The sequence below is a fragment of the Pantherophis guttatus genome, chromosome 4 (assembly GCF_059756535.1).
Source record: "Pantherophis guttatus breed Tessera chromosome 4, ASM5975653v1, whole genome shotgun sequence".
Classification (NCBI taxonomy): Eukaryota; Metazoa; Chordata; class Lepidosauria; order Squamata; family Colubridae; genus Pantherophis; species Pantherophis guttatus.
The window spans coordinates 158,281,208-158,294,264 of record NC_142066.1 but is presented as its reverse complement, the minus strand read 5'-3'; the positions used below and the strand labels follow the sequence as shown (position 1 = coordinate 158,294,264).

At 39.3% G+C, this 13,057-nt stretch overlaps 1 protein-coding gene across 2 annotated transcripts in view; it reads left to right on the top strand.

The window, feature by feature from the left end:
• SMARCC1 (SWI/SNF related BAF chromatin remodeling complex subunit C1) overlaps positions 1 to 13,057 on the top strand; it is a 72,516-nt gene that overhangs the window by 13,837 nt on the left and 45,622 nt on the right. For both annotated transcript variants that reach the window (XM_034430531.3, XM_087894278.1), the window contains exons 3-6: positions 5,206 to 5,291; positions 6,206 to 6,287; positions 6,787 to 6,879; positions 7,721 to 7,790. In XM_034430531.3, coding sequence (XP_034286422.2) covers positions 5,206 to 5,291; positions 6,206 to 6,287; positions 6,787 to 6,879; positions 7,721 to 7,790 — 331 coding nt within the window. The remainder of the gene's footprint in view (positions 1 to 5,205; positions 5,292 to 6,205; positions 6,288 to 6,786; positions 6,880 to 7,720; positions 7,791 to 13,057) is intronic.

Sequence of the window (13,057 nt, the reverse complement as noted above, 5' to 3'; positions counted from 1 at the left end):
GTGTGTTCGGTATCTTCAATTACCATCTGCCCCCGTCAACAATAGACGTCTTGATATATAAAAAACAACCACCCGAGTGACTTTATATTTGTATTCCATATAGTGTCTATAGTAGTGTCTTCCATCTAAATTATTAATTCCAACCACCGTAATAGGGTAACAACCAGATCTTCTGCGTGCCCCAATCCCATAACTCTCTTGCCTTGTAGCTCAACATAAACGTAATACATTTATCAAAGAATCCAAAATAGATAATTCCAATCCATTCAGTTTAAGGCCCTTTTCACATCCCAAAAGTAGAGCACTGCAGAGGTCTGTCACTGTCCTCAGGATAATATAAATCAATACTTTGCCTCAGCTATCTTTTCATATATTCAATCATCTCTTAGATAACTGGCATTGCACTGTTGTTTAGTTTAAAAGTTTTTGTTTTTGTAAGATCTGTTTCTTCTTTTCTTGACTTTTTGTGGGTTAGATCTCCATCCTGATTTCCTTTCTATAAGTTGTGTATCAACTATTTGGTTTTCATGCTGATCTATAACTTGATCTTGTTGGTTTTGCTTTTGTGGCTTAAGTCTCCATTCTGGTTTCTTTTCTTTGAATTGTATGTCAACTGATTGATTTCTATGCTGGTCTGTAACTTGATGAATCATCACATTAGAATCCAAAGCCGCCTCTCTTGTATTTATAAATAGTCCAGCTGTAACCTCTGAAGGAGAATCCAGAAGCTGCTCATCTACAAAATTCTCTGTAACTTGTTGTTTTTCCATTACTTCCATCTCTTTCTGCTTATCCTGAATTTCTATCTCTTGTTGATTTTGCTTTTCTTTATTCCACTCATGTATTATACATGAAGATGTTGGACCCATTTTAAGAACCTTATAATAAAATTCTTCTGCTTTTTCAACAGAATTTAGTTGGTATCTTTCTCCTTGATATCTCAATATGCCAACTGGGACATCCCATCTGAATGAGATGTTTTGTTTGTTTAGCTCAGTCACCAAAAATCCGAATTTCTTTCTATCTTTTAATATCTTGGGCGGCAACTCTTTATATATCCAGATCTTTCTTCCATACAATTGTAAAGTGGAATTAAAAGATTTTTGCACAATATCATTTCTTATTTCTTTATCTGTAAAATAAATCACCACATCTCTAGGCAATTGCCTTTGCTTTGCAATCCAAGAATTTACTCTATAGGCCTTGTCGATCTTACAAGATACCTCCTCTGGATGAATCTTTAAAATCCCAGCCAGAACTTCAGCAGATATTTTTCTTAAATCATCTCTATTATTTTCCTGTAACCCTCTCATTCTAACCGCAAATTCTGTGAGCTTGTATTGCATTATTGTAACTTCTCTTTCAATCCCTTGTTTTATACTTTCTGCATTGTGAGTCTCGTGATCAGCTTCCTTTTTAGACTTTACTTCATAACTATTGTCTTGAATATTTATCAAATCATTTTCCATTCTTTGTATTTTACTGTTCAAATTATAAATCTTATCAACTTCCTCCATTTTAGACTCTAACAACTTGATATTTGTATCCATCTTTATAACTATTTCTGAAAAAGCATTAGTCACTGTTACAATCTTTCTTTGTAAGTTATCATACTTTAATTGTATGAATTCTTTATTTTCCTGCTTAAATTTTTCAAAATTCTGGTTCACAATCTCGTCATGTCTTGCCATTTCCTTCAAAACAAATTCTTTTAAATTAAAACCATTCTTCTGAGTCTGTAAACTTGAAACTTGTTCACATAATTGTAAATGGGGGAAACCCCCCCCCCCAGTTGCTTGTTTGTCTGGCTTTGTTAATTTTAACGCCATCCTGCCACACAGACAAACTCTTTTTGAAGAAAGAGGACTTCTCTCCAACAAGATCAATATCAAATCTCCAAGAAAAAAAAGAAACTTAAAATAGAAATTTTTTATTTTCTCTATTCTAGCCAGCACTGTTTGCTCCGCTACTTTGTAGCTTGTTACGGAAGGACGTTCACTTTCGGCTACTTCTCAAGCCTCACGGTCGCCATTTTAAGCTTTTTTTTTTCCCTTCACTTAGAAATGCTTATAAAATCATTAAAAATACTTGCAATTTAGGGTCCCAAGTCCAGATCTCATCCTCTTTAATTAAGTAATCTGTTGTTTTCGTTAAAAGGTTTGATCTCGTCGCCTGGCTCTGCAAAAGGCAGAGGTCTCCCGAAGCCCGGAGCAGCGGCGAGGGAAATAGGGAGCCTCATCCTGCTTCGTCCCCAAGAGTAAAAGAAAAACTCTGGGGACTTCGCAGAGGGCTCTACCTGCCCTCGCCTGCTCTATCTCGCATTTCCTTATGGAAATGGAGTTTTGCGAGCCGCCTTTCAGATGTAAAGGCGTCTCTTTACGAGCGACGGGGCTGGCGGTCTCAAAGGACCGTCTGGTGGCGACGGAAGTCAAACCGGAAGCCCAGGAGCATAGTTTCTTGAATGGTTGATAGAGTCACCTGCATCGCTTGAATGGTTGGTAACATTGCTGATTTGTCCGCTTTTGTTAGCACCTCAGTGGGTTTTTGCAGAGCTGAAGAGGACATTGTTAATGCAGGGTTAGATGACATTTTCTTTCCTGCCTTAAATACTGCCGATGAAATGCTTGTTATTTCTTTTAAGATTCTCTTCTGATTTGTCAAAATTACCTCGATATTCTTCCAATTTATTATCCACTATTCTCTCTCTAGTAATAAGATTCACCTAATTCATCCAATCGTGGATTTACCCAATTTCCGTATCAACTCACAACATTTCATTCAGCTATTGTTAATCAAAGTTGTAAATAAATATAGGCTAGATATAATACAATAATAACTGTAGGTTAAATATAGTTATCTAATCCAGACCAGTATATATTAATAAATACTCAATCCCTTCAATAATCAATTTTCAATGTTCATCCAATCGTGCTATTGCACACTTATTAAGTTCATTAAATATAATCTATAATTTATTCTTATATAATCTAAGATAGATGTAGATATAGGTATCAATTTAATAGAGATAGAGAGTTGTTAACAGTTTAAGAAATAAAGTTATACAATAGCGGTGGATTAAGATCTATTAGGCTTTTTCAAGGTGACATATAATCCACTCAAGAAGACTGGGAGAAGTTGTCTAAAATAGTTAATATCTATATAAATAAAGAAGTGATTATAGAATAATAAATAAATTAGTATTAGTAATTAATAGCAAATTCTATCAATAATGTTTTAAAAATTCATTACTCTTATTTAATTAGTACTACCACAATCAAAGAAGTTCTTCCACGTATAGAGATATTTCAGTTAATTGAGGGAAAATCTCAAGTAGATCCAGAGGGCAGCCAAGTCTTAATGAGCAGAAATACTGTTCGAAGAAAAGACCGCAGCTCAGAACATTTCAAAATCGTTCCTGCTGTCAAGCTTCAAATGCACGTTGTAATTTATGGCTGCACTTCCGTTTTCTATCTTCGGAGAGAGCCGGGTAGCTAAGAGTTAACGACTACAAGTTATTGTTTTGATGTTTCCTCGTGGTGTTATATTCAAAGTCTAGGTCTGCACTGTTTTATCCACGTTCGCTGCAAAATTGGGAAAATATGCCAACAGCTTCTAATTTCGCCTTCCCCCGCCTCAGCAAGTTCTCCTTCCTCCTCGCAGTTTCGCCAGCAATCCACAAGCTTCCGATCTGCTCTGTCACTTGTACTCACCGCCTCTCCACCGCCCTGACTACTTTCGGCTGGCTACACTCGCAAATTCTTGAGATCGGCTCCCACGATCACCAGGGATTATGGTTGGGTCTCCTTCTCACTTTAGCCGTCCCGAGCTCCTCGCTTCCTCATTGTTGTTGGTAGTCGCGGCCTCGGGTCCGCCATTAGACGGCGGACGCGCCCATGCTGGTTTGACAGAGGTATCTGTCCAAGCGAGAGACGTTTGCTTGTCGCTCTCAGATCCCCTCTCTAGTCCGAGACGCTCTCCGGGCGATCTCGCCCTTCAGGGTCCCCAAGGCACGGCGAAAAAGACAGTGCTGTGGAGCGAAGCTCGCTCACACAGCACCCTGTCGCCACGATTCCCAACCGGAAGTCCAGCTGCCTTTCATGCTTAAGATAGAACTAGAACTCACTATCACCTGGTGATTGGCCCAAAGTCACCCAACCAGCTTTCATGCTTAAGGTGGGACTACAACTCACCGTCTTCTAGTTTCTAAGCCAGCACCTTTGCCACTTGTCCTATGTGATTCTCTCAGTTGCCGATCATTGTGGCGAAGTTGCTTGGAATTCTGGGAGTGAAGGATGCTTTTCTGATGTTGAACCTGGTTTCATAAGTCCTGGTGAAACTTTCCACGCAACATGTTTCTCTTTGTCAAGCGGAGCTCAAGCCGTTCTTTGTGCAACTCCAAATGGAGTTTTGTTTGGAAAATTTCCCTTTCAAGCTATTTTAGCTTCAGAACTGCATGTCACATGGAAGAAAGAAGAAAAAGAAAGGAAGGGAAGATGAGGAGAAAGAGAGGGAAGGGAGGAAAGGGAAGGAAAAAAGGGAATGAAAAGATAGGAAAGGACAAAACAAGGGGAAAAAGGGGAAGGGAAGGAAAAAAGGGAAGGAAAGGAAAGAGAAAGAAAGGAAAGGAGAAAAGGGAAGAGAAGGAAAGGAAAAAACAAAGAAATGGAAGGAAAGAAAAGAAAAGGGAAGGGAAGGAAAAACAAGCAAAACAATGGAGGAAGGGAAGGGACAGAGAAAGAGGGAAAGAAAGAAAGAAAAAGAAAGAAAGCAAAGGGAGAATGAGGAAGTGGAGAGAGTAAAGAAAGAAGCCAAGTAGGAAAGGAATTGAAAGAAGAACAGAAAGTCATTTAAGGACTTGGACCTGCCTGCCATCTAGGATCTTCCCCCTGCGCCAAACCACCTTTAAAGCCTCGCCTCCGGAATCTGGCCAGTCCTTAAAACAGGACCTCAGTTTGTTGTGCCTTTGTGCTTACCTGGCAACACAACAAAGTTGCTATGGGGGGAGGCGCCTCCTGTGCCCTGTAAGCCGCAAGGCTCTTTTAACCCAGCGACTTTTGAACTTTGCTTGCAAGATCCGCAAACTGTTGGCCAATTGCTTTTTGTTGCGTGTTGTGGTGTGAGATTTGTGCGACTGGTTGCATATTTCAGATTTGTCGATGGGGGGGGAAACCTGCAACTGTCCCTTGGTGCGGTTTTGTCTTTCAGGCCAAGTGCTTCTTGGATTTCAAAGCTGGAGGAACGTTGTGTTACATCCTCGGTGCCGCTTACAAATACAAGAACGAGCAAGGATGGTGAGTTAGCTACCCCCGCAGCTAGTTCTCGACTTAACGACCAAACTTCCAACGCTGCTGAAAAAAAATGGACAACTGATCCTCATACTTACGACTGCACATGCCTGATCAGATTGGCAATTCACTCGTATTTATGACGGTTGCCCTTTCCCGGGGTCTCTTGATTGTGACCTCCTGACGAGCAATGTCCATGGGGGAAGCCTGATTCGCTTAACAACCTCGTGATTCACTTAATGACGGCCATGATTGCTTAACAGCTGGAGCAAAAACAAAGATTATCAAATCGGGTGAGGCTCACTAAGCCCACTGCCTTGCTTAGCGATGGAAATTCTGCTCACAGTGTTGGTCTTAAGTTGAGGACTACCTACGGGGTGAAAATAATTGCATTTATTGCCTTTCTGACTGATAACACACTAGTCCTCGACTTACAACAGTTCGTTTAGTGATCGTTCAGAGTTACAACAGCATCAAAAGATGTGACTTATGGCTGTTTTCAAAATGCGACTTACGACCGATTTCCACACTTACGACCATTGTAGCCTGCCCATGATCACAGGATCCAAATTCAACCATTTAGCAACCGACTCATGTTTATGACGGTTGCCATGTCCTGAGTGTGTGTGTGTGTGTGTGTCACGCGATCCCCTTTTGCGATCTTCTGACAAGTAAGCTCATGGGGAAAGCCAGATTCACTTAATAACCGGCTTCCTAATGTAACGACTGCAGCGATTCCTTTGACAAACATAGCCAGAAAAGTCGTAAAATGGGGCGGAGTTCATTTCATCATGCTTAGCAATGGGGTGGTCTGTTGGCAGTCATAAATTAAGGACGACCTGAAAATTGCATTTCTGCTTGTCCTGAATGGTGATAAATACCCCCAAAATCTCTACTTTCTCCCTTATTTTTCTGCGCAGGAGGAGATTTGACTTGCAAAACCCTTCGCGGATGGACCGAAATGTGGAAATGTTCATGAACATTGAAAAAACTTTAGTGCAGGCAAGGCTAATAATGTTATTTTGGATTGTGGAAATGGCTTTTGATGTGCTTTTGAAGGACCTGAGCAGAATTTGAGCCTCTCTCAATAAATATAATAAACATATTTATTATTCATATTTATTATACACGGCTGTATAAAATCTAAATGAACCAACCATCTGTGAAGTACTCTAAGGAAAAAAATAATATCTTCCTATATTTTTTGTCAATCTCTTAAAAATAAATATATATCTAAAATATATATATATATAATTTGATTAAGCAGCAAGAGTCCTGGGCAGTTAAAAAAATGCTGAAAGGCATGCAGTTTTCCTAGAGATAAATATAAGTATCTTATTGAAGTATTGGATTTGTATTCTTTATGATAAGAATAATGGGTTATTATTTGAATACAGTATTTTTTTATCCTGTTAATTTGTTTTTCCCTGGGATCAAAAAATTTCCTCGCTAGCTACTTTTTTAATTCCTCCATTACTCTTTTTATTTATTTATTTTTCAGAATAACTATCTGAGCAGACCAAGCATCTACCTCATTCCGGACATCGAGCTGAAAGTGGCTAACAAGCTCAAAGACATTGTCAAACGCCATCAGGTAATGGGTTCAAAAATACTGGTTCAGCATGAGCTTTGTCTCTTGGGAGTAGTGAACAAATTCAGAAAACGAAATAATGAGCTCTTAAAACTGCCTCTCGGTTGCTCACAAAGGCAGTCCGGGCATTGGGTCCTTGGTTGCTTTCTTGGAGATGTTTCATGACTCAGCTAGGCAACATCTTCAGTGTTAGAAGGGACTGCATAGAAAGAGACAGCAAACACACACACACACACCCCTTCTAGCATTGATGGTGTTATCTAGTTGGGTCATGAAACATCTGCGTGGAAGCCACCAAGCTCAGAGCACCAAGAATCCCATAGTCCTCCTCTTTCTCCCCCTCCCACAAATCCCCCTCCCTTCTAACAGCGATGATATTCCCTAGTTTGGGTCATGAAATGTCTGAAAGGAAACAACCAAGCTCAGAGACCCCAACGACCCCTCCTCCTCCTCCTCCTCCCTGCAACCCCCCTCCCTTCTAGCACTGATGGTATTACCTACTTGGGTCACGAAATGTCTGCAAGAAAACCTCCAAATTCATAAGACCACCAAGGACCCCACAGTCTTTTTTCCTCCTCCTCTTCCTCCTCCTCTCAACAAATCCCCCTCCCTTCCAGCACTGACGGTGTTATCTAGTTCTCTAGGTCATTAAACGTCTGCAAGAAAACTACTCTGCTCAGAGAGCACCAACAAGCCCCTCCCCCCCCTTTCTTCCTCCTCTCCACACACCCTACTCCCTTCTAGCAATGATGATGTTCTCTAGTTAGGTTGTGAAGCGTTTACAAAAAAAAAACATGAAGCTTAGATGCTATTCCTCTCTTGTGTTTTTTTTTTTTTCCCTTAGGGGACCATCACAGACGACAAGTCGAAAGCCACACATCATATATACCCTGTTCCTACCTCACTGGATGAAGGTTCGACACACCTTTATAATATTCTATTAAAGTAGCATTTAAAATATAAGTGGCATTTGCCTCTGGGCCTGTTGTAACCTAGGCCGAAGTAGTTATTTACCAGACACAATCAGCCCTAAACAAACATATTTTATTAGAACAGCTGAGAATTACTTCATTCTCAGCTTAGTCCAAAGTCTAAATTTAAAGTCCAAAACAAATTCTTCATAAACAGTTCTTCAGCCTTCTCGCCAACCTTGACTTCTTTGGCACTCTGCCAAAGTCTTCTTGGCAAAAGTTCTGAAGCAAGAGACTCCAACAGGAAACAAATGTAGCAAGACAAGAGACAACTGTAGCAACATTGTTTTCCTACAAAGAGCCCAAGAGCCTTCCCTGCTCTTTTAAGCCTTTGGGAGGGGCCAGTCATCTCCTGGCCTTACTCCCGAGTTGTCCTTTTTGCTTCAGCTGCTTTTGCCTTCTGGCAACTCTTTGCATGCGTGCACTAAGAACAGGCTCCTCCTGTTCCTCTGCCTCTCTGCTGTCTGCCTTTGGAGGCTCCAGAGTCCGTGCATCGCTCCCAGATGGCCCTGGCCCCATCTCTGCCTCCGGCGCAGAGCCCTCCTCCGGGCCTTCTCCTGACTCCAGGACTGGCCCATGTTCCTCCCCAGCCTCCTCACTGTCCGACTCTGCTGCCAGCTCTGCAGGCTGCTGGTGGACCATAACAAGGCCTTAAAAAATAACATATTTTATTGTTGTGACTTGAATGCAAAGAGATGAGGTTGTTGGCAGATCCTGCAAATGTTCTCCAGAGTTTTTACAGCTGGCCTCCACTGGAGGGCAGCATTTTCCCAGGCACTTCGGAAAATTTCTCACTCTTTTCCTACCTTCTGAATACTTTCTGGTCTGTTTTCTCATCTGAAGGACAGAATCACAGAGCTGGAAGGGACCTTGGAGGTCTTCTAGTCCAACCCCCTGCTCGAGCAGGAAACCCTATACCATTTCAGACAAATGGTTGTCAAGTTTCTTCTTAAAAGCCTCCTGTTATGAAGCACCCACAATGTCTGAAGGCAGGCAAGCTGTTCCACTGGTTAATTGTCCTCACTGTCAGGAAGTCCCACGGGTGCATTTTAAAGTGGCAACTGGACTTTCTTCTGTTTATTTGAAGACGTTTCGTTTCTCCTCCAAGATGTTGTTTTAGCTGTGACTGGATGGTGGGATATGGAAGGATATAAATCCTTGCAGCCAGCTGGCATTCTTTTAGAGTGCCGTTGAGACCACTTGGAGATTTATCTGTGTCCTCAAGAGTCACCCAAGTAGTGGAAATGGGGGTGGACCCTGTGTGTGGACACAGGGCAGAAAATATCCTGCAGCCAAGAAGGCTCCATCCCCATTTGCACTACTCGGGACCACGAGGACATTCACTATAGTGTTATCTTTGAAGATTCTCACTCATCCAAGTTTTTGGGTGTCCCAAAGGTGCTTTTCTGCAGGAATGTCAGATTCTGTCACGGCGTATGGAATAAATTAATAAATAAATTGGCTGATGTCATTTTATTTCTTTTTTTTTTTTATTGAAAAAGTTTTACAAATACATTTTCTCCCCAGTTTCCCCCCCCAACCCTCCCTGCCCCCCCCAACCCTCCCTAACCCCCCCTAGCCCTCCCCTCCCCCCAGGACTTCCACAAAATATAATCCAAATCAAAATCACATTTTATAAAACTTGAACCCTTCCACCCCCTGTATATTATTCAAATCTTCACAAAATTCAATTATTCTATCCCTATATAATACATTCAGTTAAAAGCTATCTGATATTTCCTAGTTTGATATTTATTCTGCACATAATCTATCCACTTTTTCCACTCCCATACATAAGTCTCTTGTGTCCGATCTTTTAGATATGCTGAAATTTTCGCCATCTCTGCAAAACTGGCCATCTTCAAAGTCCATTCTTCAATAGTGGGCATAGCTTCATTTTTCCAATATTGACCTATCAGTAATCTCGCTGCTGTTACCATATACAATATCAGCTTTACTTCACCCAATGTAAAACCCTTAACTATACCCAATAAAAACAATTGTGGAGAAAACTGAATTTTTTTCTTCAAAACATTTTGCATAACCCACCAAATTTTTATCCAAAAAGCCTTCACTTTCTTACAAGTCCACCACATATGGTAATATGTGGCATCTAAACAATCACATCTCCAACATTTTGGTTGAACATTAGGATACATACTTGATAATTTCTTTGGATCTAAATGCCACCTATAAAACTTTATAAAAATTTTCCCTCAAGTTCTGCGACTGTAAATTTAACATTCTGGACCCATATTTTTTCCCATGTTTCCAACATCACTGGTTCTGCAAAATTTTGTGCCCACTTTATCATACAATCTTTAACCAATTCAGTTTCTGAGTCCCTTTCTAGCAAAACATTATACACCCTTTTAATATGCATTGGACCTTTCTCTTTTATATGTCTAACCAATTCTTCTTCATGCATCATTATACCAGTTTTTTGGTCCTCTTTCCATCTCAATTGAAGTTGATTATACTGTAACGAAGTTAAATTAATCCCTTCTTCCAACAGCGTTTCTAATGTCTTCAGTTGCCATCTGCCTGCATCTGTAAAAAGAACTTCTTTATATAAAAACCCCCCGAGTGACATTATATTTGTATTCCACATGATACGACCAAGATCCAGCCATAACGGTATTTTATAATCCCATTTGAGTCAGTGCTTCTTCCAAACTCTCATCAAAGAGTTTCTAAGTATGTGGCTTTTGAATACTTTATCCACTTTGTTCTCATAAAATAAGTATGCATGCCAACCAAGTTCAAGATCATAACTTTCTATATTCGATATTCCAGTCTTTTTCCTTCCAAACCAATCACTTGCTTGCGTCAAGGCTGCTGCTTCATAGTATAATTGTAGGTTTGGAAGTTTAAGGCCTCCCCTTTCTGGAACATCCTGCATAATTTTCAGCTTAACTCTCGGCTTTTTCTCATTCCATACAAACTTATTCACTCCATTTTGCCATTCTCTCAGTTGTTTATCACTTTTAAGCACCGGAATCATTTGAAACAAAAAAAGAAATCTTGGCAAAACGTTCATCTTAACTGCTGCTATTCTTCCAAGTAAAGACAGCTGTAGTTTTTTCCAAGTCTCCATGTCTTTTTGTACCTCTCGCCACAACACCTCATAATTATTTTGAAACAATTTCATATTTGATTCTGCAACCTGAACTCCTAGATATTTAACCTTTGGTACTATTTCAAAACCTGCCTTACTTTCAAGTTCCTGTTTTCGATCTTGTGTCATGTTTTTGACTATCATCTTAGTTTTTTTCTGGTTCAGTCTAAATCCTGATACCATACCATATTCTTCTATAATGTCTTTCATCTGGATTATTGATTCCATTGGCTGTGTTAGAGTAACAACCAGATCATCTGCAAATGCCCTTATTCTGTAATCCTCTTGCCTTATCACTATTCCCTTCAAAGTACTCGAGTCCCGTATTGTGTTCAACAAGACTTCTAATGTTAAGATAAATAGCAATGGGGATAACGGACAACCTTGTCTTGTTCCTTTTTCAATACTAAAATTTGTTGTCAAACTTCCATTAATAATAATTTGTACCATTTGTTCTTGATAAATTGCTGAAACCGCCTGTATAAACTGATCCCCAAAGATAAACTGATCTTTCTTAAAGTCTTTAATAGAAAGTTCCAATCCACTCTATCAAAGGCCTTCTCTGCGTCCAAAAAAACCAGCACTGCAGAGATCTGTTTATTCTTCTCAAGATATTCCAGTAAATCTATAATTTGCCTTACATTATCCTTCATATATCTGCCTTCTATAAATCCCGCTTGATCATAATGAATCACCTCTTGAATAACTGGCATCAACCTGTTGGCTAATACTTTTGCAAATATTTTATAATCATTATTCAGAAGAGATATTGGTCTAAAATTCTCAGGTTTTTTAGGACCTACTTGCTCTTTCGGTATCAATGAAATATAAGCTGTTTTCCATGATGGGGGTATTTTACCCCCTTGTTGTATACTACAGAATAGATCTTTAAGATGTTCAATCATTTCTGTTTGTAAAGTTTTATAATACACCGCAGTTAAACCATCCGTCCCTGGTGCTTTAGCTGTTTTCAATTGTTTTATTGCGGCAATAATCTCCTCAGCTGTTATAGGATGATTCATTCTCTCCTTTTGTTGGCTAGAAATTTTTGTAACTCTTCTTTTTTCTAAATATTTCTCTATAAGTCCATTCTGTATATCATCTTTGGCATATAATTTGGTATAATAATCTAAAAAAACTTCTTTAATTAATTTTTGTTGAGAAATTTCCTTCCCTCCACTATCAATACTATCAATGATCCGTGTACTCTGCCTCTTCCTTGGTGTATAAGCCAACCATCTGCCTGGTTTGTTAGCGTTACAAAATGTGTTATGTTTCGCAAATTGTAAATTTGTTGCTGTTTGTTCCGCCATAAGCATTTGAAACTGATCTTTCAAAAGTTTTATAGCTCCTCGTATTCTTTCATCTGTTGGATTTTTTATAAGTAACTGTTCTTTGTTCTTTTTTTCTGCTTCCATTTCAGATCTTTTCTTTTGTTGATTTAATTTATGTTTAGAGTTCATATAAATGAGTACCCCTCTCATATATGCTTTACTCGCATCCCACACAATTTCAATAGGGGTACCCTTGTTCAAGTTCATTTCAAAAAATTCTTTCATCTGCTTTCTAAGTTCTATTATGTTCTTTTCATATCTAAACAAATTTTCATTTACTCTCCATGATCTTCTCTCACTCTTTCCCATCTCAATTTCTATCCATACCGGGCTATGGTCAGTTAAAGTCCTTGGAAAAATCTTTGTTCTTTTCGTCTTTACAAGTAAATCAGATGATAGTAAAATAAAGTCAATCCTAGAGAAGGATCTGTGTCTATCTGAAAAGAAGGTAAAGTCCAAATCTTTTGGATTATGTATTCTCCAAATATCTTTTAATTCCAAATCTTCTTTCATATCAAAAAAAGTCTGTGGTAATCTAATCCTTGACTTTGCCAAACTCTTTTTATCTATTTTAGAATCAATTACTCCATTCCAGTCTCCCATGATTAAGATAGATCTATAATCCCATTGCAATATTTTAGAATGCAAAATTTTGTAAAAGTTTTCTTGTTGTTGATTACGAGCATAAATTCCAATCACCAGAATTGGACCATTTGCTGTATAGAGTTCAATTGCTATAAACCTGCCACAATCATCTG